General features: G+C 44.5%; 1 protein-coding gene across 1 annotated transcript in view; it reads right to left on the bottom strand.

Moving 5' to 3' along the window:
- DSCAM (DS cell adhesion molecule) overlaps positions 1–27,802 on the bottom strand; it is a 742,440-nt gene that overhangs the window by 84,536 nt on the left and 630,102 nt on the right. The window contains 6 exon segments of the mRNA XM_057544948.1: positions 1,240–1,373; positions 11,990–12,145; positions 18,194–18,235; positions 18,238–18,321; positions 18,324–18,338; positions 20,144–20,384. Of these exon segments, the coding sequence (XP_057400931.1) occupies positions 1,240–1,373; positions 11,990–12,145; positions 18,194–18,235; positions 18,238–18,321; positions 18,324–18,338; positions 20,144–20,384 (672 nt within the window).

The following is a 27,802-nucleotide window of genomic DNA, read 5'->3' on the forward strand; positions in this document are numbered from 1 at the left end:
CATGTCATTTTAATTAAAAAGTAATTACTAAATTAGTTCAGGAATGATATTCAACCTTAAAAAGGAAGGAAATTCAGATACATGCTACAACACAGATGCACCCTGAACATATTATGCTCAGTGAAATAAGCCAGGCACAGAAAGATAACACTGTCTTATTCCGGTGATACCCATGAGATTCCTAGAATAGTCAAATTCACTGAGACAGAAAGGAGAAGGGTGGTTGCCACGGGGTGGGGGAGGGAGAACAGGAGGTAGTGTTTCATGGGGACAGGGTTTCGGTTTTCCAAGATGAAAAGAGTTCTGGAGATGGATGGTGGTGATGGTCTCACAACAATGTGAATGGACTTAATGCCACTGAATCGAACACTTAAAAATGCTACTTTTATGTTTTGATATTTTACCACAATAAAACCAAAATTAATTTTTGTATTCACTCCACAAACAGTGAATGGCTATGCATGTCATGTCCTGTGCCGGGAGCTGGGAGATGGAAAGATGGACTGGACATAGCGCCTACCTCAGAAAATGTCATAAACATTTCTATGAAGACATCATAAATTTCATGAACCATTTCTGGTTTTCTTTTAAATTTCCCCTTTGGATACACACATTCTTCTGTTTAAGAAACACTTTCACTCTCTAAGTATCATTCAGTGGTGTTAATACTAATGACAGTAAATCCCATATTTTGAAATATTAAGTACCCTAACTTTTAATTCCTTCACAATGAATTAAGCTGACTGTTGTACTTGTGAGGGTCATAGAGTCTTGTCAAAGTCCTTCATTTCTAGCACAGCAAGGGTTTTCCGGCTGCTGGGTCTCAGTGGGCGATGGGCAGGGAAGGAGGACGGGGTCGGGGTGTGCGAGGGAGGCAGGTGAAGCATGAAGTGCGTTGAAGGATGAGCCCAACAGCAAAACCAATAGGTGGGGTCCACTGACGATCAACTAAGGCCTCTGGGTTTTGATTCTGATAAGCCGGCTGGCAGTTTTTGCGGGAACTCACCCAATAAACAATCATTCCAGACAACTGTGCCCCTTAGAAGGATTCAGAAGTGTATTTTCCAATGAGGTGGTAATGAGGACCTTGCTTTGTATGTGCACACAGCAGGGAGAAGAATAAAACCACTGGGGAAACCCAAGGAGGTGGGAAACAAAGGAAGGAGAAGGTCGCAAGTGAGCGCCCGTGGCTCGTTTCCGGAAGATGCTTGAAAGGCACTGGGTGGTTTACCAACTTACTGTGGGGTAGGGGTGGGAGCAGAACACCGTGTACTTTCGGATGATGCCGTTCAGCTTGAGAGGGGGGAGCCAGGACACAAAGACCATGGAGGCCGAGGCCGCAGCCGCCTTGACTCCCGCGGGGGGACCTGGAACTGGAAAAGCAGAAAGGTTAGTGACAGAATGATGGAAGTTCCCTCCCCGCCACTCCAGACCCACCAGCCCACAGGACCCCGCTGCACCCTGCCACTTTCTCTTCCCAGCTCTTCGGGAGTCAGGGATGCGGGCTGAACTGTGTCCCTCAAAACCCATGCCAACTACACATTGGCACTTGCCATCTGCCTCTGCAAGGATTAAATCATGGAGTGCTGCAGCCGCTGACCTTCAACACCCACTGAAAGGAGTTTAGGGTGGAGATCAGGAACGAGGCACTCTGTGCTCTGGGAAAAACTGGTAGAACAGACCTTCAGATAGATATTTTTAGGAGAAGATTTTATGAGCCCGATTCTTGCATCTCCTCTTATCTAGAAAAGCACTACAATCATTCATGGTGACACCTGTTCCTCATGACAAGCAGGAAGCTTCTGCCAAAGCGTGTGCTTGACTGCACGCACCCCCTTCACTGATATCGTATGTAACACCGACCTTCCCCCCTTCCTCTTTGGAGCAGTTTCTCAGAGCTATCTGAAATTCTGTCTCCCGGGCTATAGTCCTTATTTTGCCCCAAATAAAACTTAACCCACAACTCTCACGTTGTGCATTTTTTTTTCAGTCAACACCCGCTTGTTGAAGCCCTAACCCTACCATGCCAGAATGTGATCTTATCTGGAGACGGAATCTTTACAGAGGAAATCAAGTTAAAATGGGGTCATTTGGGTGAGCCATGACCAGCATGGCTGGTGTCCTCGTAAAGAAAGGGAGATGTGGACACAGAGACACACATGGAGGGAAGACAGTGTGAAGACACAGGGAGAAGATGCCCATGTACAAGCCAGGGACTGATTCTCGCTCACCGCCCTTGGAAAGAACCAACCCTGCCCACCCCTTGACCTTGGACTTCTCGCCTCCAGAAACGAGAGACAGCACATTCCTGTTGCTGGTCCCCCAGGCTGCGGGGCTTTGTTACAGCCACCCTGGGGGCTGACACAGTGTCTCTCTGACCAGCGACCTAGGAGCTCCACGGGGCCACGTCCTTGGGCATGTCCCCTAAGAGCCCACTTTAGCAAGTATCCTGCTCAGTCAGTTTAGCCAGTATCCCCACCATATCTTATCACCTCTGATACCTGATCAAAGTCCTCACTCTCTGTCACCACCAGGTAATCTCTGATCATCCTCGCCGGCCTTCTGCAAAACTCCTGTGAAGTCAATTTAGCCAGAATGCCCCTCATCCCCGATGTTTCCTCTCAGTAATTTTTTCACCCAATGACCCAACTCCCTCCCCTTCACTCCTTGGCTATAAATTCCCACTTTTCCTTGTTGTATTCAAAGCTGAATCCAATCTCTCTCCCCTACTGCAAAAGCCCCATTGTGGTCATGCCTTCACCTATCAAATCGTTCCCCTGAATGAAGTCTGCCTTGCTGTTCCTTAACCAGTGTCATGAATAATTGTTTCTGTGACAGAACTAACACAATCAGTTCAAGTCCCTGTTTTCCTGGGAGCCTTCTCTATGCTTTTCAGTCCCTGATGATTTCCTGCCTCTGACTAGTGGAGAATTTAGCTTCTGGGTCATTCTTGTTTCTGCTACAGTGTTTGGCTTTGAACTGGCTTGGGGGGTACATCTTGCCTCCTGAGTTAGGAATGAGGGCGAATTACCTCAGTCATCAGAGATCACCCTTCTGTGCCCAAAACACTTTGTAATGACACCTCTATTTGGCTCAGGAGAGGCTCAGAAGCAGTTTTTATGAGTATGAATTTTTGTGTCAAAGATTCACAGTTCATACAGACAACAAACTCCCCTCTGTAAATCATCTAAGAATGCAGAAAAGGGTGTTGACAACATGAAGCTTCATTTGAGAAGTGAGATTGAACATAAGTGCCCTTTCCCCCACCCTTTTGTTTTCCAGATTGAAGAGGGAGAATGAGGTCAAGTGGGTAGAACATGGGATAAAGAGGAAAGAGTGTTAAATCTGCTGTGACAGAAACCACGAGGTTATTGCTTTGCTCCTCATTGTTTTAACTTTTCACATAGAGAGAGGTTCCCCCCTTGATGGAGACCTTGAAATTCAAACCAATAAGGTCCCCTGTGAGCCCCTGGAGGAAGCTTTGAGTTTCTTCCTTCTCCAAAAACAACCTAACTTCAAAGTAAATATTTTTGGAATTGAATGCATATCTCATAATTGTCACCTTCTAGGTGACAATTCTAGGTCAAACTGATGCTCAAATTTTGACCTTGACTCTTCTAAGTCAAAACCACAAAACCAACAACTCTGGCAAGAGTTAATGGGGGTTGGACACAGTCATCATTTGAAAACATAAAATCTTGGGATCAGTTTTTGACAAGTTCCACCAAGAGCAGAAGGTCTAGAGAAAGGAACACATAGGAGCGATGAAGCTTGGATCAATAGGTCCCTGGGAACAAGGTACCTTTGTCCTGAATATGCTTAGTTTTCTACACGTGAGGGCAATCACCGAGACATCTACAACCTGGTTCAGAGCCACAAGGGCTCCTCCCGAACGCCAAGGGTAGAGCGTACATGTGCTTAATATTCCCACGCTAATGGATGCCCCCGGATTGGCCAGAACCCTCCATTTCTTGCGTAAAGCAAACCACGCAGCTGGCGTCCACCAGGCACTCCCTCTGGCCAGCGTCCTTCTAGGACCCCAAGTACTTTGGCAACAACCCCTTGGCTGGCTGCTCATCAAGAGTGTCAGGCTTGTTTCCACCCTGTTTGTGACAATTGTACTTGTCAAGGTAATGCAGTTTAATTTATGGAAACTGATGAAATATGAGTGCACAAAGAAAGCTGTTTTTATGACAATGGATGGGACTTTGGAAAAGTTTTCTGAAGGTAAGTTTAAAAAAAAAAAGAAGCTTCAATTAGGTTTGGGCAAGACTAGTGAGAAGAACAGGACACATGGCAAAAAAAATCAAGGCAAACAGATAAAAAGAAATTAAAAAGCAGATTATTAGCCAATGACAATACATGTTTACTCCACGATCAAGAAATTAAAGTGGAAATTACAGATGATCCATGATGAATACAGTTCAAAGAATGAAAAATGACATAGAACTCTAATCTCTTCACCCAAAACTAAAGAAATGAGTCTGGATCATTTGATTAGACAATGATTATATAATAAATGTATATGTATATGTTTTAAGTTAAACTACAATGTTTGAATTCTATCGCTTGGTAACTGTAAAATGTAGTGATTCCTTCTTTAGTAGATTATTTCCATTAACTTGCCTGGATCACGTCAGATCAAAGGGTTTTTCACTGCACTTACTACCTAAACCCCCAAGTGGTTCCTCATACACTGATTTATGATCTATCTTGTATAATCTTTCCTTGTAGGGTTATTAGAATTTTGCACAAGAAAATAATAAATATACAGAAACTGAGGCACAAGACATTGGAGAAAGATTTTCAGGATTTCTGAGCCAATACTTTACGAATGAGAATTTAAAATTTTAGTTCTGGTTTGGATTACACCACAATGGTTAAAGGTGTGGGCTTTGCAGCCTCCACGGCTGGCTTTTGTCCAACTTTACCACTTGGTTCTGTGTCCTGGGCAAGTTCATAAGTTCTCTAATAAGTCTTAGGTCCCTCATCTAGGAAGCCAGAACAATAATTATACCAAGTTATTATTTTACTGTTAAGATTATGAGAGAGGGCTTCCCTGGTGGCGCCGTGGTTGAGAATCTGCCTGCTAATGCAGGGGACATGGGTTCGAGCCCTGGTCTGGGAGGATCCCACATGCCGCGGAGCGGCTGGGCCCGTGAGCCACAACTGCTGAGCCTGTGCGTCTGGAGCCTGTGCTCCGCAGCAAGAGAGGCCGTGATAGTGAGAGGACTGCGCACCGCGATGAAGAGTGGCCCCTGCTTGCCGCAACTAGAGAAAGCCCTCGCACAGAAACGAAGACCCAACACAGCCAAAAATAAATAAATTAATTAATTAATTTTAAAAAAATTGGAAACACTTTAAAAAAAATTAAAAAAAAAAAAGATTATGAGAGAGAATTCATGTGAAGAATTAATACGAGTCCTGTATATAATACACACTGAATAAACTCTAGCTATCATTTGTAATAACCATCACCATTTCTTTATCGTACATATTGCTAAAGGATTCTGGCTTTTACTTTGTAACTCAGTGTTGAATTATAAACACCAAATGTTGGGAGTGGCAGGAGACAGAGATGGCTTAGGAGGGTGTGTCTGGGACATAGTTTGTTAAGTCGCACTCCTAGTCATCAGGTTACATTTTGGTAATCTGCTTTTTTCTTATGAAGATATAGGCAAGCTTAGGTAGCCTTCATGAATTTCTGGCCATCGTTGAGTAAACTTATGGCTCCAGATTTGATGGGTTGAAGTTAAGAATGCAGTGGCTGAGGACCATCTGTTCTGCGTTCTCCCACGTGCTCAGACCTCCCCTGTGCACGCAGATGCTCTCACAGCTCTGGTGTCCGATGGCCCCGGCATCTCCGCTCTGACTCACTCACCTTAGACCTATCCTGTTCAAAGCAGGGCTCACCACCTTCTCTCCCAAGCCTCCCTCCTCCCGTCCCCTATTGCAGCAAACGGCACAGCCATCTCCTTGGTCGCAAGAGCCAGAACCAAGAATTCTCTTCCCTTCTCGTTGCCTCTCGGTGGATGTGTAAGGTTGGTGTGTACTTTAGACCTCCACGTGGACGTGTCAGGTCAGTGGCTGGATTCTCTTCCTGGCTCTGTGTCACTGCACAGCACTGGACCCCTTTTTAGGTCCCTGGATGTGGCGTGCATCTCCCACATCAGGTCATTGACACGTGATGACGGAAAGCCTTGGGTTCCTCCTGCCTGGAATTGTGCCCTGCCCTCCACCTTGTCCTTGGCAACTCGAACTCATCTCAGCTTCTGCTAGTGCTTGCTTTCTCGAGAAAACCTTCTCTGTCACTAGCCTAGGTGAGGTCAGGACGGGTTGCCTCTGAAGACGCTTCTTCATGGCACTTGTCATAACCCACTCAGGAGTGATTGGTAGATATCTGTCTCCCCCACCAGCCTGCGAGCCCCACCTTTCCTGTTCTCTGCCGTGTCTCCAGTGCCCGGGCCAGTATCTGGGGCATACTAGGTCCTCCAAGCAGATTTTCTAAATGAGCTCAGTGTGGCAGGCAGGATTCTAAGATGGTGCCTAAGATTCTCGCCCTCTGATAGCCACACCTGTGTAATTACCTCCCCTTGAATGTGGGTGGTACCTGTCACTATGATGGATGGATCACTCTCAAAACCAGGTTACATTTTGTGCAAAGGTGAAGGGATTTTGCAGATATAATTAAGGACCCAATCAGCTGACTTCAAGTTACTCGAAAGAAGAGTAACTTGGGTGGGCCCGACCTAATCAGATGAGCCTCTTAAAAGAGGGTCTAGACGTCAGAGAGGGATTTGGAGAAGCAGAGACAGGCTCCTGTTGGTGATGAAGAGGTCAACTGTCCTGCTATGACCACACGACCATGTGACCCTGCTGGGGCCATGTGACAGGGATTGGGGAGTGGCCTCTGGGGGCTGAGGAGATGGTCTCAGCCCTAAGAGAACTGGATCCTGCTGACCACCAGTGAGCTCGGGTGAGGATCCGACCTCAGATGAGAGCCCAGGCCCAGCCAACACTGTGATTTCAGCCTGTGAGACCCTGAGCGGGGGACCTGGCTAACCCGTCCCTGGACTCCTGACCCCAGGAAATGGTCAGATAATGAATTTGTATTGTTTTAAGGTGCTAAGTTTGTGATGATTTGCTACACAGCATAGAGAATGGGTCCACACAGTCAAGCCACCTAAGAGTGTATCTTAATGTGAAACATCAGCCTTATTGTTCTGTAAAAATATTGCCTCAATCTGAAGTAAGACACAAGTCTAAGAAGTACCTCACAGACACTTTGGTCAGCTTCGTTTTTGTCATCATCATTTTTCTGGTCTTAGAGATCAGCCACAGGCAGGTGTACGTGTGTGTGCGGTTTGTGGCTTGTGTGGTGTGTGCAGTGTATGTGGTGTGTGTTTTGTGATTTGTGTGATGTGTGTGTGACGTGTGTGTAGAGCATGTCTGCATGTGTAGCGTGCGTGGTGTGTGTGTGGTATGTGTGAGTGTGTGTACAGTGTGTGCGTGTGCACGTGTGGCTTGTGGTGTATATGTGATGTCTGCGCTGTGTGCGGTGTGGTGCACACATCAGTGTGTGTGTATGTGTGACCCCCCGTGACAGCCGGGTCCCCCTGAGCCCCGGGCTCCGCAGTGGCTTTTCTGAGCCGAGAGCAGACGACGTGATGCTGCAGGGACACCTCCACAATAGCAGTTGTCGTCACGGCCAAGCAACGCATGAGGCCCCTTTTCTCTTCTGGTTTCCATCAGGATCCAGTATGCCTGGCCTTTGCACCCATTAGAGCAGTGGTTTCCAAACACTCTTTAAAGTGGACAAATCCTTTTAAGTGTCATGTGGGAGACCCATGCATAACACAGTGGAAGTGGAGTGGCTCTTCCTGAAGCAGAGCTGGGAGGGAGCCCCTTAGGGGCCCTCCCCATGACCACTGCGCACCTCTGAGGCCCCCCTAGGAGCCCTTGGACTTCCTAGGAACCTGTATGAGAATCACTGCAGCGGAGGAAGCTTTGGCATCCACGTGGTGGAAGGCCTCCCAGGACATCCTGGTCTGTTGTGTTGCCGGTGTATCCGCTACTGCACAGAGCACATCACAACCCTGCCAAATGCTGCAGGACTCTGGAATCCCAAGCAGTATTGATACCGATTAATTGACAGGCCTTCCCATGGCACACAAAGCCTTCAGTGTCCCCTGAAGGGCAGCCCTGCTGGCGGTTAGGCAAATACACACACGCGCGCACACACACACACACACACACACACACACACACACAGAGTCCATCACCTTTAAGGTGAACCACGGTGCGGTTACACTATCATCTGAGAACACACCATCCATGCCTTCAAGAGGATGTATGGCTCAAGATATGGGTGGCCAGAGGAATCAAATATCCTGATGTCTGTTTATTTTTCTCTCGCTCTTAGCTCCACTTTCAGATGTCCTGCTAAACAGATCGTTAACCGTGGCAGAGAGGAACCAAACATCACATACTACAGCTCCTGCTGGCCTTCTTCCCACAGAGCTATGTGCATTTGTGATGTATTCAGTAAATATTTGCACTTAAACACAACCGTCGCTATTTATATATATGCAATGTTTTCTTTTGTAGAAAAGGATCAGGGCTGAAACTACCTTCCGCCAGCAGAATGAAAATAACAATTGGAAAAATAATAGATTGCGTTTGTGTGTGTTCTCTTTCCCCATGGCTTGGTTCAGATTATATTCTCAGCAAATAAAATGGTATCAGGATTTCACAAACGTTTTAGAATTCAGAATTAGTTGTCTTGTGTTCAAAAACAAAAAGCTTGATTGGCAAATAATCTTTTGTGGTCTTGCAGCAATAAAAAATGTGCAAGTTCTCAATGACTGAGCAGTCCTGGGGAGAGAAGCTGAGACGTCCGTTTTTCTTACAGACCCTGAGAATATCTCCGTGGACCCACAACTATACTGATGGAATGGAGACTATGGACCCGATAATATGTCCAAGGATCTATATCAGAGATCTATATCAAAATCTCCATATTCTTGGAGAATACGTCCAAGAATCTTTATAGAAACTGAGAAAGTACTTATGGAACAGAAGACTTGTTTTCTAAACAAATATTTCAGTTGTGAATTATCCCCTGTAAAAGTAAACGTTTTGTCTGTGTTATTTTTCAATTTCATTTATTTAATCTATTTTTATTTATTTATTATTGATTCTGTTTTTATCTCTTTCACTAGCAAGTGATAAATTTTTCCTTTTTAAGATGATCAGTGACCTAACAACATAATTTAAAATTCCAGGCCCCGTGACACTGAGGGGTGAGGACGTTAGTTTAAGAACTGTTTTGGGCAGAGGAGTCCTAATTGAACGTTTGCCGTGAATGTGTTAATATTTCTTTACTTGCAAGAACATCAATAAACAATGAAACTTCAACCTGTGCCTAGAACAGTGCTTTTCTGAGGAAAAACAATATATGTTGACAATTATTATTTTATATTTTTACATCGTTTAATTGAAGTCGGCAGTGTTATCCAAACTTCAAATCATAAGACTTCATAGAAGCATCAACAGGATTTATACTCTTTGATTACACATTCCTTTCAAGCAGACACAAAATTGTAATCAGTTCTGTAAACTGCTCAAATGTCTATTTATATTAGACATTGAGTCTATAAGGATGGCTGGCACAATTCTTCACCATTTCTAGATTAGTGAATTTTTCATGTGAATCTGGGAAATGAGCTCATTATTATACTAGTTTTTCTCTCCTTCTACCTAATCTCTGCTCTGCTTCTTTTTGAAAATGCTGATGATTTATCCCAAGTAAATACTGACACTCAGCTCTGCATCAGTCTTCGTCCACGTTAGCACAAGTGGAATTCTTGATCTCCTCCCTGGGGTAACTGGTATGCCCAAGGCAGGGCCTTCCACAATTAATCACATCTCCCCTTACTATTAGCACTGGATATGAAAGCAGAGAATTGATTGACAAATTACACTTTGGGTCTCAGGGTCAAGTTTTGAGACAGAGCTCTATGATTTCTAAAACTGGAGGAGTAATTAAAAATTGATCCCAAATTACCAGTCAGTATGGAGCTGTAAAGAGCTTTCCGCTTTTATTGGATTTCTGTACGTTTCTCTGAAAAATGCAGGTGTCAAAATTCATGTTGCTGATCAATTTGCTCTTTAAATAATAATTCCAGTGACATCTGTGCTATTGCTTAGCAATGCAAAAGAAGGTTCCACCCTCATTCTGAAGGAGTGGAGATCAAATAATCAAATGTCTAGTGTCAGGAACCATCCCACGAAATGTCAAGCTAGGTGATGTTTGCACACATCACTTCACTTTTTATGTCTTAATTCTGTGCAGTCTGATTGTCATTTTGTACATGAAAAAAGTCCAGTTCAGAGGAAGTGAGGTAAGGTGTCAAAGTCCCACGGCAGCAGGTGGCAGACCCAGCATCTAGACACAGCTCTCCGTCTATTACATTTTAAAAAATTAAATATGGCTGTCTTCACCCAGGACATAGCTTTGTAGATATCTCTATGAATGTGTGACTTCTTAATGGCATTGCATTTTGACCTCAGATTTCCCTAAAGAGTGCAATTTCTTTGGGCGGCATTGGCTGACACCCGCACATAACTGGGAATAATCACTTGTGTGTTCTAGAAAAACTGAGGGTAATGAGGTTAAATTTGTGTGCGGGAACTAGAATGCAAGAAGGGCTAGAGAGACAATAAAGATAATATGTGAGGGTAGACGGACAGGACTGCTTGGGGAGCAGGGCTGGGTTTGATGAGGGGAGAGCAGAGAGTGATGTTATGAATGTTAGGGGAGTGTCCTTAGGAGACAGAAAAGCTGGGCAGGAAGGGTCTGCCCAAGCCTCTGAGAGTGTGTCCCTAGCTTTGCTCCCACAGGACATAGTGGGTGAAGCAACAGCACGTTGACTGTCTATGTAGTAAAGGACATCAAACCTGCCAATATGTGGGCAGTCATGGGCAATGGAAAACAGCTCTCCCACCCACACCCTGCCCAGCTTCCTGGGGAACAGAGGTCCTGTAAGAAGACAAAAAAACAAAACAAAACTGCAGAGCCAAAGCAGCACAGAATTTAGGCGTAGTGGTTCCCATCTCAACTCTGGCTCGGGTATAATTCCGAGCTCTGATTTGGAGGGTTCCACAAGGGAAATCAATTTGATATCAATTGCTCTTTCTTTTATCAAGGTAGAAAGTGTTTTTCTCACTATTGCCATAATATGTATTAGAAGTTAAATTATTCTTCAAAAAGTCTGCAGTGAGGTCCCTCAGGCTTTCCCTTAAAATAATATAAAAAACTATTTTGCCATACAGTTTTTGTAGGATTGGGAAATAGTCACACAACCAAGTCCAAATTGTGATCTGAAAAATGTGCTACGATTTAAAATTTTACTAAATAATCATAAATTTTTGTAAGAAATTTTAAAAAATTAACATGAAGCTCTCACACTGAGGGCTTATTCTAATGTTATTCTAAAGCTGGTACAGCATATGACGACGTAGACCACTATAGACCATTACATAATTTTTAAGTGGAGAGATGGAAATGATCAGAGCTTACACTAATAGCTAAAGAGTCACTGAAATTATTCTCATGGGATACAAAACAGGGGTGGCCCTGGGATACAGCCCTAGGATAAAAGGCACTTTTGTTTAAAATAATATGTGCCTACCCCCCCCCCCCAACAAAAAAGAAAAATTATAGGGGAGGAGAGAAACAATGGATAAATCAAACAAAGGTGACACAGGAAGTGCTGGTCTGAATCGTGCTGGAATATTTTGGGAGGGCAGCAGAAAGTTTGCATGGAGCAAAGTCAAGAATAGGTGGGTGAATTAATTCTCTGACCCAGCCTTTCCAGCAATAGCTCCTGCCCGGGAATGCTGCCAGCTGGTGGGAGCCTCCTGTGCGTCCCCTGGAGGTTCAGACGGGACCTGAGCTCTCCCCCCCACAAGCCGCCCCTTTTCTCACCATCCTCTTTGGTCCGAGTGAAGATCTGCTCGCTTCGCACGCCGTCCCCAGCCCGGGTGAAGGCCAGCACCTGGATGCTGTAGTTGGTGTATTTCTCCAGCCCGTCCAGCTCCAGGGAGGGCTGCGTGGTGGTGACGTTTTTAATCTCACCCAGCTCTGGAGGACAAGAAAACACGAACCTGTTACCGCGGCTGTGGGCACCATCCTTGCTGCGCAGCACTGGGCCACGAGCCTCCATCGGTCACGCCCTGAAATCACTCAGGGTACTAGGCACGGTCTTCCTGTGACACCAATGCTCTGCGACATTTGGAAAAGGTCATTTGCACCAAACTGCCACAGAGCACAGGGCGGAAAATCGGTCTGGAAAACAGCAATTCACTCCAAGTTAAGTGTTATAAACCCAACGCTGGCCTCGTGGCTGCCCTCCTGAACTGTCCCCAAGCAGGTTTCCCGCACCCCAGGCCCCAGGGAGCCAGGACCACTCTGCTCACTCTGCAGAGACCCTTCTAACTGCTCATCAAGAAGCTTCTACAAGTCGAGTTTCATTTTTCCATTTAAAAAAGCAAACTCCTTTAAGGTGCACGTGTTTTTCAGCACCTAACTTAAGTATATGAGCGACAGCAGGCAGCACAGCAAACCTCTCCTGTCACCTGGAGTGAACCCTTCGGCTGATGTGTTGGGAACGAGGCTAAAACTCCTTCACGTTCTGGAGCGGGATCAGCTAATGACGGGCAAAGATGGACCTTTACGCTGGCCCATCTGAGGTATGCGATACACAGCAGTTTGAGAAAACTCACGGTGATGTGTTAAATACCGCCACGGGGGCTTCCCTGGTGGCGCAGTGGTTGAGAATCTGCCTGCCAGTGCAGGGGACGCAGGTTCGAGCCCTGGTCTGGGAAGATCCCACATGCCGCGGAGCAATTAGGCCCGTGAGCCATAGCTACTGAGCCTGCGCGTCTGGAGCCTGTGCCCCACAACAGGAGGGGCCGCGATAGTGAGAGGCCCACGCACCGCGATGAAGAGTGGCCCCCGCTTGCCACAACTAGAGAAAGCCCTCGCACAGAAACGAAGACCCGACACAGCCATAAATAAATAAATAAATAAATAAATAAATAAATAAATAAAATATTCAGTTCTCTGGAAAAAAAAATATCATTAAAAAGAAAAAAATCCATTGTTTAAAAAAACAAACAAACAAACAGACAAAAATACCGCCACCGGTGCTCTGGATTTTGAAAGGAGCCACTGGCGGAGGAGCCGGAGGAGGAGGGAGGGGCCTGAGGAACTGCTCACATTTAGGGCAAGTGGCCGTGTGTGGGATGTTTGCTGCAGGCTGGCCCCCGGGCCCGCTGTGCCCAGTCACTCAGAACTGGGGTGGGAGACGGGGTCCAGGAGGGAGTCCTCCATGGTGTCTGGCCACCTCTGCACACAATGCACACAGTGAGGCCGCCCGAAAGGGTCTCTCGCGCTCTCTGGCCTCAGTAAAGGCAGCTGACACGCCGTGCGTGCTTCCTCAGGTTCTGGGTTCCCAGGTTAACTCATTTACCCAGCATGACCATGCTCTTGTTTCCACAACCCATTCATTTTACAGGAGAGGAAACTGAGGCAGGCAGAGGCTCAGTAGCTTCCCCAGGTCCCGGAGCCGAGCACGGGGGCCGAGAGCATGGGCCATGGCACTGCAGGCCGTGGCCGCACGGCCACGGTCCACACTCTCAGCCACTCCCTGTGGTCGCTCGGTGGACCTGCATGTCGCCCAGATGAGATGCGCTTCTGCCAGCCTGGTTTCCTCCTCCTGCTCTCTGTTTTTCTTTCCTCTTGTCCTTCTAGCACATTGCACGGAAGTTCGGAGATGAGTGGCCAGCTGTTCTGTGATTATGGTGACTATGAATGTCTATTTTTACTTTTCGTCATCAAAAGGATCAAGGTTGAACTGGACATAGCAGGATAGTTGAATTTAAAAGCAGGGGGTAGCTGAGGCTTGTAACTCACATGCCAGGGACCCCTGTGTGTGATGAGGGCTGTGAGGGGACGGGAAAAATGGGCACAGACACAGCCCCGGACCCCAACAGGAGCCCGACGCCTGTTCCCACCTTGGGCAGCTTGTGGATGAGTTCTGGGGCGGGGAGAGAGCAGAGCAAAGGGTGCAGCCCCCCAAAGATGCCTGTGGCCTAGTGTCTTCTGGGGGAGACCAGCTGGTGGCAGACTTTCAGGGGCCACAACCTAGAAACCAGAGCAGATGGCTTATGAAAATGGAAAAAAATGTTTTTTCCCGTGTGGTCACTGTGCATTTAGAAGGCTGACAATCGTTACCCTCAGATGGGTTAGAAATTCTTTCCTGTGAGGGAAAAGTCTGCCCTGGGTGACCAGCAGACCTCTTGCCATTATATTATTCATTTATAACTTTCATTTTCCTGAACATAGCTAATATAGGTCAATTGGAGTAGGTTAAAAAATTCAAATGCTGATGGAAAAAGCTTAAGTATAGATCTCATCAAGATCTTTTCAGATTTAGGAACTTCTACATTATGCCAAAGATTACACACACACACACACACACACACACACACAGAGTCAGGGAAAATGCAACTCAGGGGAGGGGCTTCCACGGGGCTGTGTGCAGGGCTAGTTATGAGAACTTGACTATATCATGTGACCTCTTGGGGCCTCTGGTTTTATGCTTTTGTTTTTATCTTTAAGAAGGACCCAGGGTCTCTACGTCACGGGGGAGGTACGAGCTCCAATTACAGTGCAGGGGAAAGGTGCGCCGGTGGGACAGGGCTGTTCCCCAGTGAGACACAGTGATGGAGAAGAGGACAGTTAAGAGGGGGAAGGGCAAAGTGGGACACCCTGATCTTTTTAAAGAAAGCAACACGTGACACAAAAGAATTACACCCGCTCATGAATTACCATGCTAATTAGAATTGGTATTTGGATATTGACTCATATGTGGGTTCATATTATTTGGAAGAACTAATTTATCACGATCCATGAATATGAATGCAGTCCAAACCCCTGTTCAAAATTACTCCCCCAAGGGTTTTTTAAAACTACCTGTGCCCCAGAATCGACCACAAAAGCACCTCATTCTCTCTGCTGGGAGGGTATGTCCCTGACTCATCAATGTAGAGGAAGTAAAAAGGAAAATTATGAAAAAAGCCAAATTCAAAACAGCGTGCTTCATTTGTCGTTCTTTCAAGCTCCTTTTCTTTTTTTATGGCTTAAACACGGATTTCTATCATCTACTTTTCACGGCCCCAGTGGAGTCATTTAAAATATATATATATATATATATATATATTTATATGGGACAATACAGTAGAAATTAGCACAACATTGTAAATCAACTATACTTCAATAAAATAAATTTTTTAAAATATATGGAAAGCAAAGAATAGTGTTCAGTTGAAATCATGAGTAAAACAATATGAAATTAATATAGAAAATAAATTTAGAATCATACTATTTATAGTACAAAAGTTTTTTTTAAGAAAAACTTTATATTTTAAAAACAAAAATAGCTTTATGTATTTATTTCACCCTTTTTCATTCTTAACGGGTCTAAGGAAGAATCAAAATAGGGGTGGAAATCACTTTCCCAAGCGCCTCCTCAACCTGCCGGCATCGTAGCAAAAGTCTTGGTTGGCACTTAAACGTTGCTTTGATTCAGAATCTGTCGTTTTTGCCTTGAAGAAAGACAGAGGGTTGAAAAGCAGCTCCAATTCCGATGGAAATAGTGGATTTTCAAAGTGTGTCATTTTCCTAGCAATCTTAGACTAACTGCCTCTGTCAGGTCTTAAAAATTCTTTGACTTTCAGATTATAAAATACTCAGAAATTTCACCGACCTATTGTACATTTAACCTGTCCTATCAAATATATTAACCAGTTTTACCTGGTCCTATTAACAATAACAAAATGCTTTTTTATGCCTATTTTTAAAAGTATTTGGGGCAATTGCTAATCACAGCAGATAGTAAGGATCTCTTTCTCCCTTGCCTGCACGAGTGTGTGTGTGTGTTGTGTGTATGTGTGGTGTATCCTCAAGCTTAGCAGGTATAGTTCTTTACATGATCACTATGTGTTGTGTGTCTGTGGGAACCTCAGGGCTGCAATCTAAGAGTTTGTGCACAAGAATCCAGTAATTCCATGAAATTCCCTGCTAATGCATAAATGTCACTTCCCAGAGGTAGCAGGTCAGGAATGACTGTTCACAGCAGGTTTCTGAGGGTTTCTTTCTCATCTTTTGGAGAATAAGTGTAGAACTTCTACATTAGGCATTAAGCACATCCCGTTGATCTTCATACAGTGAGTAAAATTATCTTAGAAACTGTATGCATTTCCAAGCATTCTTATTTAAAGACTTTTATGCTTTTAAAGATTCAAGTTTTTAAAGCTTAAAGTGTAAAGTTGACTGAACGATATTAACCATATCACTCATTGTAGAACTAAGGTGCTTATAGGCATTATTAGCACATATGAGTAAAACGTGAAAATGTGATGAACAGTCACCACTGGATTATGGAAATGTTTCCAACAAGAACAAAAAAGGAACGATTTAGTGCAACACTGCCTTAGGTATGTTAGGGTGTTTAATTTCATCTTATTCGAGATGAGGATTAGACACCAGAACAAGTATATGCCATGATCTATTACTGTATTGTGTCAGTAAAGTAGATAATTTGAAATTTTTCGTTGCTCGTATCTACTTCTATGGGAATTTTAAAGCTCTGTTTGCAGGGAGGAGGTGAAGTGAATCACCTGTTTAACTCCGTCCCTCCGTGGGGCTGCTGTGCCTTACTGGGCTGGAGGTTCTGTGTGCATCACATCTCCCCACTCTCACTAGGCTAGAGCATCCATCGGGGCAGATGCTGGCATCCTCAGCGGTCAGGCAGAGCTTAGCACAGAGTAGCTGCTCAGGTAACACGTCTGCTTCGGGGGGGCCCACAAGGTGAATCAGAATGTCTCCACTGCTGGCACTATGCAAAGTGCTACCTCAACATCAAGGGAATCAGATCTGGTCCTCAGCTCTGAGACACAAGTCTGGCTGGCAGATGTAAACAGCTAAGCCTGGAACTCTGCTATTTACTTAGCAAATTAAGCTGCCTTTGCTAATGTGTCTTCTTCCTTTATTCGGGCACCAATAGTGGAACCCCTGCAGCCTCTGAGGCCCAGTGTGTTCCGATTACCTGGGTGGGGAAAGCGACCAGGTTGGCAGAGCAGACCCAGGTGGTCCTGAGCAGAGGTGGGAAATGCCCTGGGGGCCTCTTGTGTTTGCCCAGACTCAGGGGACCCACAGTCAGAAGAGCTGCAGGAAGCCCCAAACCAGAGGGGGGGCACCCCAGGGGCTGGATATGGGGAGCAGGGGAGGGTGCAGGTGTGGGTCACCCAAGTCCTGGGCCACAAGCAGAGAGCAGAGCCTTTCCTGTTAGGGGCTGTAGCTCAGGCTGGGCCTGTCGTGCTCCTGGCACGGGGCTCAGCTGGTTCGTGACGTCAGGCCTCTGACAGCACAGACACAGACGTGTCTGCTCAAGACACTTGGAGCCCCAATCTCGCCACCCCGAGCTGACCCTCTCTCGTGCCAAGTCTTGCCTCCAAACGGAGAATTCTGTCCGACAACTTGAAAAGAAAAAAATAAAATCACAAAGAAACAAGAAGGAAGAGAGGGAATATGAGGAGAAAAAAAAGAAAAAGGAGGGGACAAAAATGGAGAGTTTGGATGAAAGCGCTCCTCATGGGAACAATAATACTCCTCCAAGGTGTTCTGGTTCTGGCATTCTCTGAACCCCTCCTAGTTCAACTACAGGAGCTTAAGATTTTCCCTGCAGGAGTCCTATCGGGGAATAGGAAGAGGTCAGCTTCAGGATACACATCACGTAGAACTTTCTAGATACAGATCAAGGTTTTGGTGCTGCCTGCAGAGGCTTGACATAGATACTCATAATTAGGAAAACACATCTATTCCTAGATTCCCAAGTGCCACCCTCTCCTATCCTTCAAATTGCTTTTGAAGGTATATGATTTAAACAGCTGTGTACACCTGTTAAATATCAGATATGAGATAACAGAAAGACGTGGGGAAAGGAGAAAAGTACCATCGATAAAGAACTGCCCATCCTGTGCTGAATCCATGGTAGGAGGAGGGGGTCTGCAAATTCCATTGCGCATCCTTTGGGGCAAACTCAAAGTTCTAGTTTAATCCTCTTACCTCCATCCATGAGGTTGGCCCAGTAAATGACTCTGAACCCTGGAGAATTCCATTCAAGGCTTCCTTGGAAAGTGTGGACCAGGATATTGATATGCTTTCTGGTGATGTTGCTATGGCTTGGACATTTTCGGGGGGTAACTGGGCACTGAAATTAGATAATTAGAATCTGTAATAACTGTGGGTGGTTTAATTAGCAAAGCAATATTGAATAAGCAACATTAGTTTAATATTTCAAAGTACAGGAAAAGAAAAAACTGCACTCAATCCCCCAAATTAAGGAAAAAAATGAGTACCATTTCTCTCTACAAATATTATGATAACTCAGTAAAATGCAATGACTTCATATGACTTCCACTGTCTCTCTTTCCAGAATAACGGCTTCACTTTTAAGCCCCAGGCTTATGGAGTTGAGAATACTTCTGATCCTATTGCACGAGTAAAAGACCATTGCTGGTCTGGCTTATGTTCCCATTACCCTTGCAAGTTACTGTTGTAAGTTACATGTACTTTATACAGTACATCTCCTCATACTGAGTAATATCTGGCATGTAAATTGGAAGCCTCACTATTGAAAGAGCCAAAAAGCAGACACGTCCTTGTATTCACTGCCCCATCCCCAGCAGGGCCCCTTTCAATGCTACACCATTCTTCAGAGGAAAGAGCGAAAATGGACTAGGATACAGGCTAGAAGGATATTTGAAGTATTTTTCACGGGGTTTATGCAAACCTTAAATGTCGTGGCTGGGAGAGTGGGCAAAATAGTGACTGAATTGCAAACATCAGTGAAAGATGAACATTAAAGTGAAAACCCAAAGGCATATCTAACCACACCTGCAAAGACTATGAAGATGGAAAGAAAATCCTGGACTTCTGGTTTCTAGCTATCTAAGACTTCTCTCCCTTGTGAAAACGGTCAGAAATTATAGACGCAAGTCACCATGTGTGTTCTCAAACCTATGACCCAGTGCTAGTTGCACGAGAGGCAACTGCCATGCAAGCTTGCTGCTGGAAAAATCTACCACCTACTCTACAGCTAACCCTATATTTAGCCTCTGCACCTAAAAGATGTGCTTCTGGACACTAGGGCTCTCTCTCTTTTCAAGCATTGCTGAAAATGTGAGTTCTTAGGTGGTCAAGGTGGGAGGGTACATTAATTCCTTATGGCCACTAGGGGGCGCTCAGTCACCGTGAGATTGCTCCAAGGAAGCTTGCTCATTCCTGTTCTCTGGTCTCAGAATGCTTGAAAATAAAAAGCAATCATTTAAAGAAAAATAGAAAGAAAGAAAGAAAGAAAGAAAGAAAGAAAGAAAGAAAGAAAGAAAGAAAGAAAGAAAGAAAGAAAGAAAGAAAGAAAGAAAGAAAGAAAGAAAGAAAGAAAGAAGAAAGAAAGAAAGAAAGAAAGAAAGAAAGAAAGAAAGAAAGAAAGAGAAAGAAAGAAAGAAAGAAAGAAAGAAAAGAAAGAAAGAAAGAAAGAAAGAAAGAAAGAAAGAAAGAAAGAAAGAAAGAAAGAAAGAAAGAAGAAAGAAAGAGAAGAAAGAAAGAAAGAAAGAAAGAAAAGAAAGAGAAGAAAGAAAGAAAGAAAGAAAGAAAGAAAGAAAGAAAGAAAGAAAAAAGAAAAAGAAAAAAATCCTCCTTAACATTGATTTGTAAGAAATTCTTAGAAAATCGGATTTCTACATTCTGGCCAGACTGCTGCAGTCATAGGGAGAGCTTTGGTTTCACGCGGGAAAAGCCCACCTCTTGGGCTTGATGGAGAAGGATGCTGAAAAAGGGATGAATTTGGCTTTGCAATCAAGGTCTGTCAAGGGCACCGAACCAAGGCAGCCCACGAGTTAATCAGGGCAGCTTCCCCACCGGAACCCCCAGTCCCCACCGGCCTGGATGCCATTGTCACTGCAAAGCCCGAAGGCGGCCAGGCTCTGGGGACCCAGAGCAGCGGCTGGAACCTACCATCCTCGAGGGTGGTGGTGATGACTTCCTGAGAAGAAGGCCCCGTCCCGGCCCGGTTGCAGGCCTGCACCACCAGGCCGTACTGGGTGAACTTGTTTAGGTTGCTGAGGGTGTAAATCTCACTGTCCCCCGTGGTGTCGATACTGATGATGTTGAACTGGAAGTTGCCCCCAGTGCTGTACTCGCGGTAACCTATTTGGTAGCCACGGATCATCCCATTTTGCAGATGTTTCTTGGGAGCCTAAACAGGAAAGAGAAGAATCACTAAAGAATACTGTTTGTGATTTGGTAAAAAAACAATGCTATTTTCGGATGCTTTAAACCTGTTCGAAAGCCAGTTAATCCTACTGTATACTTATGGCCAAACTACAAATTATACGCCGTGAATAATTTGGACATTGCAAAGTTACCAAGTAAAATGTGAGTAGCTAAACAATCAAACAAAAAAGAATACTCGAGGTGTGACAAGAGGAAAACCGGCACCTGCCCTCCTCTTAGGCAAATAAAAATGAAATTGAATAAGCGTGGAAATAATCATAACAGGTGTGGCAGTAGTAATAGTAATAGTAGCAGCAAACTCATACCTAGAGGCTGCTCATGGCCAGGTACTCTGCCTGTACCTGCGCGAATGAGCCCAACCCTCACTGCAGCCCCGGGACATAGCACCACCAAGACCTTCATTGACACAGGAGGTCCCACAGGCATGAGGGACAGGAGGGGAATCCACCACAGAGCCTGTGCTCCCAGCCCCTCCCTCATGCTGCCAGGACAGCCGACTTCTCTAAGTGGTGGGGAAGTTGTGAAAGACGGATTGCGTCTGTGGTACCTCTGCCTACACCAACCATCACCTGGGGAGACTGATATTCGTGTTTTCACCCAGCAAAATCTACGGAACTCTGCCACATTGTTCCAGGCACTGGGGAAGAGAAGTGATTTTTTAAAAAAGGTCCCTGCCCTCATGGAGCTTATACTCTAACGGAATATTCCAGAACAAAGGTGTTTCCACGTCGAAAGCTGGATGTGAAGGGGAATCCACCCCTGGCAGGAAGGCAAACCTCTTTCATTAAGGCCTGAGTCATTCGGGGATCATTTTATGGTGATTTAAGCCAGGCAAGGTGAGGCTAGAGTTACGAGTCAAAAACAGAACAGTTTTCACTGACACATTGGACTTTTTAAGAATCCAGACTTTTTTCAAGTATGTTTTAAGAACAACATCAAAGTGACGTTCTAGGGCTTCCCTGGTGGTGCACTGGTTGAGAGTCTGCCTGCCAATGCAGGGGACACGGGTTCGAGCCCTGGTCTAGGAAGATCCCACATGCCGCGGAGCAGCTGGGCCCGTGAGCCACAACTACTGAGCCTGCGCGTCTGGAGCCTGTGCTCCGCAACAAGAGAGGCCACGATAGTGAGAGGCCCGCGCACCGCGATGAAGAGTGGCCCCCGCTCGCCGCAGCTAGAGAAAGCCCTCGCACAGAAACGAAGTCCCAACACAGCCATAAATAAATAAATAGATAAATAAATAAATAAATAAATAAAAATAAAGGAATTCCTTTTTAAAAAAAAAGTAGAAAGGAAAGGCAATCACATATGAATACCACCATTTAAAAAAAAAAAAAGTGACGTTCTAAAGTAATAAAGGTGTGGTAGGCTTTCAGGCAATCAACAGCTATGTGCGTGTGTGTGTGAGTGTGTGTGTTTGTATTATGTCTGTGTGAGCAGATATGTGTATGTATGTGCATGTGTATGTGTACATGTGTATTTCAGTACAAACCGTGGATTAAGGTCTCTTGGGGCTCTGAAAAGCTTTCTGAAAATGCTTACAATCCCACTGGAGAGAGGAAATACACACTCAGGAAACTGCAGAGAAATCTGAAGTGTTCAAGTGTGTGGTACTGGACAGTGGAGGCCAGCAGGCTTCTCGAAAGTGGCAAAATGAGCGTGGTCTGAAGCAGTCAGAAGATGCTGACCGCAGGTGGGGCTGGAGGGATGGCCAGGGCTCCGGAAGGGGAGGGAGGGTGCGGGGTGGGACAGACAGAGCAGCTGGAATGGACTGGGGGGGCGCTGCTGAATGCCCAGGGGTGAGGAATGGCAGACAGAGAGGATCTGCCCAGGATGGGGGTGGGGTGAGGCTGGACCACCAGCAGGAAGAAGGCAGAAGAAGGTCGGGAGCAGACAGCACCATGAACGAATTCAGCAGACGCTTGTGGATTGCCTACCATGCCAGCCCCCCGCGGCATGAATGTCGCCAGCTGTCTTTGGGTGTTTGTCTGAGTTATACAAGAGCAGTAAAATCACATTTCTTTTTTCAGGCGAGTTTCCTCATTTATGGTTTCCTTGGATCCCACTGTCTTTCTCAACAACTCATCTGATTTCAGGCATTTACATGGTGCTAATAGGCATCAAAGAAACAGCCTGGAAACCATTACTTCTGCAGTCAAGTTGGCAGTCAGACGTTGACACAAAAGCACACCCCTTTCTTATTATAAGCAAGTGTCTATGCGCTCCTGCTTTTACATTGGTGAACTACAACTTTTCACTCTGCTTTAAAATTGGATCCAAAGATTTCAGATTTTGAGAATTCCATTACCTGGAATTTGTTTTACCTAAACCACTGAATTGCATTTGTATCATTTGATTAATTAGCAAAATCAATTTCCCTCCAAAAGCCACGGATAAGTCAAATATAAAACAAAGATATTTCTCCTATTTCACAAAATTTTTTAATGTTTAATACGGTCACCCAAATATAAGGACTTTTTAAATTTAAAAAATATTCTTATTTTTCAACGGGCTCCCTGTGACGATTTAAGTCTCCCTAAGATGCCAAGTCAGGATCCCAGGACAGGAGCTATAGAGTCTGATCAGGTAGGGGGTGTAGGGAGTGGAGGCAAATACCCACAAGAAAATGTTCACTCACAGCACCCAATTTAGCTGAATCTTTTACAAGCAGAGGGAACTTCCGGCTGACATTTCCCTTCCTGGATGTGGGGGGATTAATCATGCCCGTGATTTGGTTGCACAGATAGGTAGGTGGAGAAATCTTCCTTTTTTCACTTTCTGAGGGTGAAAACACATTCTAACTGCTTAACTAGGATAGGCAACACAGCGGTTTTTTGTCCTGTTCAGTTTAAATATTTTGTACAAAAGAAACAGAACATTCTTTACATTTTTCTTAGAACTAAATTCTAGTCCTGCTAATTCTGGAGTGACACGAAGGTTATTTTTGTGTATTAGATTCTTCTGCAAAATATTTTGTAGAAAATTATTTTAGTGTTTTTCTTGTAATAATAAAAGTATACAGCCACCATTCCTATGTAATCACTATTCAAATTCTGATATATTTTTTTCTCTAAGTGAAACTGAAGTTTGTTTTTGGTTTTCACATGGTTGTCTTCATACTCTACAATTTAGTGACTGATTATTTTGATTTAATATGCTATTATGATCATACTTTCATGTTTACTTCCAGTCTTTAAAAATCATATTCCATGTTTTATTGAATCATTTTTCCAACAATTTTGTTCGGGATATTGTTTTGTAACTTATTTCCTACCACAAATGAACCTCTGTGATACAGTGCATCTGTTTTTAAGTTTGTTTATTGGACTGAAGTCCCAGAAGTGGGACTTATTGGGTATCTTATTTCAAAAAGGTTGTGTTTCAGTTGACTGTTAATGAGATAGGATTTTTTTGTTATTATTCTTTTAGATGTGAAATCCAATACGGTAATGCAAGGGACTGTGTTTATCACAAGAAACAAAGAAGAGAGCTCTCCTCCGGTTTTCTTAATATTCTGATTTTGAAGAGATATGTATGAATAGAGTGGTGAGTTATTTGAAGGTAGCAGTGGTTTCACACATTTCTTTCCAGGGCTCTAATACAATCGCTAGTTATCATGCAGAATGAATTGTTGCACCTGAGAAAGAAGCGATGGATTTTTCTTACAAATGAAATATGTACTTTTGGTTCCACAGCATGCAGGCCCCCAGAGGTTTTGAAAACCATCTAAAAAGGATTGTGTTGGGGGAGAAATGGGGAGTGACTGCTAATGGGTATGGGCTTTGTTGTGAGTGATGAAAATTTTCTAAAATTAGATTCTGGTGATGGCTGCACATCTCTGTAAACATACAAAAAAACATGGAATCATACACTTAAAACAGCAAATGTGATGGTATGTTAATTTCAGCCCAATAAAGCTGTTTTCATAAAAGTTAGTGTGCTGAAATCATCTCTCGGTTATTTCTCTTTCTAATTCAGTTACAACAGTAGCTTCCTTCACCACGACTACAGTGAACACCACCAATCAATACTCACCACCTCTACCACCACATCTTCACCATCACCATCACCACTACCTACATGCACACCACCCCCCCTTACCACCTCCACTACCTCATGCCCCCAAGACAACCATCACTGTACATCACTGCCACCACCTCCATCACCTGCATCATCACCAACATCACCACCACCTCCATCACCAGCATCATCAACATCATCACCACCACCTCCATCACCTGCATCATCACCTGCATCATCACCTGCATCATCACCATCATCACCATCAGCTCCATCACCATCATCACCACCAACATCACCACCACCTCCGTCACCATCATCACCACCTTCATCACTGCCACCACCTCCATCACCAGCATCATCACCATCATCACCACCACCTCCGTCACCAGCATCATCACCATCATCACCACCACCACCATTACCCAATGCCACGGCCACCTCTCCCACCTTTACCACCATCCTTATCACCTCCTCCACCAATAAATCACTGCCATGCCTCCAATACATCTACCACCATCACCACTGACATTAACATCACCCTAAGTATCACTATTACCACCATCACCTCCGACACTAACTCAGGGCCAAAATCACTACCACCAGTTACCATTATCCCTCCACCACCTCCATCACCTTCACCTATTGAACACTTGCTTGTCCCAATCAGTGTAATAGGTGAGATGTATATCTCCCCATTTATCTTCACAACAACCCCAAGAAGTCTCATTATCCTTCTTTACAGATGAAGAAACTGAAGGTCAAAGAGGTTAAAAACATTTTCCTCAAGGTAAGTGTCGAGTTGGAATTCTAACCCAGGTTTTTCCAAGAGATGTATTTAGTTTCCACCACTCACAGGGTCCCAGATAACTTTTCTCCTTTTTGCAAAGCTTGCTGATTAGGTTTGTAAAGTTACACTAAGCAAAACATTTTTAATCAAAGAAAAATCTAGCAAATCACATGAAGAGAAAGTATTATGTTTTCATGCACAAAAGTAAGCAAAAATTCTAACTGTAACAGGCAAAGTTTAAGTTCTACTATTCATTTGTAGGTTGAATAGTCAGATGTAAATTTAGGAATGTGTTAACATTAAAGAAATTCTTGAGGACATATTAGAAAACAGATCTCTTTTAAAAATCCATAAGTGCAGGGATTTCATACACTAAGTGCAGGGAATTTAAGGGCTGTGATGCAAGTTCCAACTTTTTTTGAAGTGACTCTGGGGACCTCTCTGAGTTACATGAACAACAAGTCAGCAGGGGAAGTGGGTATGGACCAGTGGAAGCACTTCAACCCATTTGTCTGGTAGTGGGCTTCAGATCACCCTAAGACAAGTTAGTGCACAATACCCCTTACTTCAAAAGTTGTTTTGGATGATACTTTAAACATTTCTGCTTGGAGCATGTGTCTACTTGGAATAAAGGGAAACGGCTGGCTGATGTACAAAGAGAGGACATCCAGATGGGAAGGCAGTTGAGGATACTGTTCTCTGGCTGTTCAATAGCCTCAAAGAACAACTGATTAAGTGGGTCAAAAATAATTGTTTGCTTTCACGAAACTAAGAGAATGGAGTTAATGGTGGGGTAGGAAGAAACGTAGAAGAAGGAATCAGGTAGGGGTCTTGAAACACATTTTGAATCTGGGTTGCAAGATATTGGAGAAGACAAATCTCCTAAGAAGCCACTTTGATCATGCCCTCCCTCTCTCCAAATCTCAACAGTTCCTGTTGTAAGATTTGAGCCCTACAGGAGTCTTTCCAGACTAATGTCTCCTGGATGTCCCTCCATCTAGGATTCTCTTTGACTGCTTGATTAAGCATGGGGGTTCCAACTCTCTTACACTTTCTCATCTCATGAAAGCCCCCATCAGAGAATGCACTTCTTCCTTTTTTCCACTATCAACACATGACTCACTCCATGGCCAGCTCAACTTCCAACTCATTGGGGAGCCTCCTTTGACTGTCTCCATCCAAGGAGTCCTCTCCTTCCTCTGGTCTCCACTGGTACTCACCCATCCACCATCAGCTCAGCAAGAACTGGCCACTTCCATCTCCTCTATGGTCACCATTAACATATCAAATGTCTGGTTTCCAAGAACTTGACTGCAAGCGCCAAGAGCACAAGGGTTCCTAAAAAAATGTTTGAAATCTGACCCACTGCCCTGTCCAAATCAAGACTTCAGCACAGTGGACATTCTCAAAAAATTTATTGTAGATAAAGAAGAGAATGGTTCTGAGCATTTATGAGGTGTAAAAAAGTGATGGGTAAGAATGACCTTAGATTTATATCTTACTGAATAAAGATCTAATGGGCAGGGTATAAAGACGGAAGAGATGCCTGGACTCCAGACCCAGGATGCAGCTGTTGATCAGAGGCCTGGGTCAGTCAGTTCAGAGGGAGCTCTCAGGCACTGTTCTCCAGCCTGGACGTGCTGGACGTGTGGGTTCAAGTTGAGAGCTGGCTTCCGTGCTGTCACGTAGCATGGCGGCCAACCTATCAAGATGGGAGATTTAGGCAGGATTGGGAGGGGTCCATTTCATTTCCCAGACCCCATCAGGGAAGAAAATAACTTCTGAAGAGCCAATTTATCTGGACAATGTTGTCCATTTTTGTTTCCTGCTTAAAACAAGGATTCCAGAGTTTATTCACTTGTCATCCAGCCAGTGGGTCACACATGCTTACAGTAAGGATCACTGAAGACCGACCAACAGATTTATAGCAAACCTCTCCTGGCAACCAGCCCTCTTAATACATATTAGAGGAAGACATTGGAAAGTAAGTGCTTGGGGGAAAGAAAAAAAGCTAAAGTGAAGAAGGGCTCCCTTCACTCCATAGTCAAGAATTCAACAATCTGAGTGTCTTTCCATGCAGGATGATGCTGTCATTTACAGGTGGCTTTGATATGTGAGTGTTCTGGTTTTACCTTTTCTCAAAGCCCTTTGAATGCACTACTATTCTAAGAGAAGGCCTTAGCTATCCACTGTTGTGTTTTTCTTGTGAGGATTCATTGTTTTTCCATGTTGAAGTTTCCTCTTCCTTTCCTTCACCTCTGCATCCAGGAATAATCCAGATTTCTTTTCATTTGTCCCATTTATCTGCTGTCTGTGGCCCTTTCTCCCCTTCCAGCCCTGACTTTGTTTTTTCTCCTGTGGTTTCCCTAAACAGCTTTCTTCCACATCCGTCCAGGAGCCCTTTCTCCAGCCTCCAAATCCCCCCTCAACCCTCACTTCCTTTAAGAAACCATCTCTTTTGATCTCCATGACAACAGGAGACCTGTGTCAATTTCCTCATGTGGTTTGCAAATGCCTACATTTTACGTGTCCGCCCGAATCAGCCTGCGATCCGCCCGTGGCAGGTTCTCCGC

Source organism: Balaenoptera acutorostrata, chromosome 4, assembly GCF_949987535.1.
Source record: "Balaenoptera acutorostrata chromosome 4, mBalAcu1.1, whole genome shotgun sequence".
Lineage (NCBI taxonomy): Eukaryota > Metazoa > Chordata > Mammalia > Artiodactyla > Balaenopteridae > Balaenoptera > Balaenoptera acutorostrata.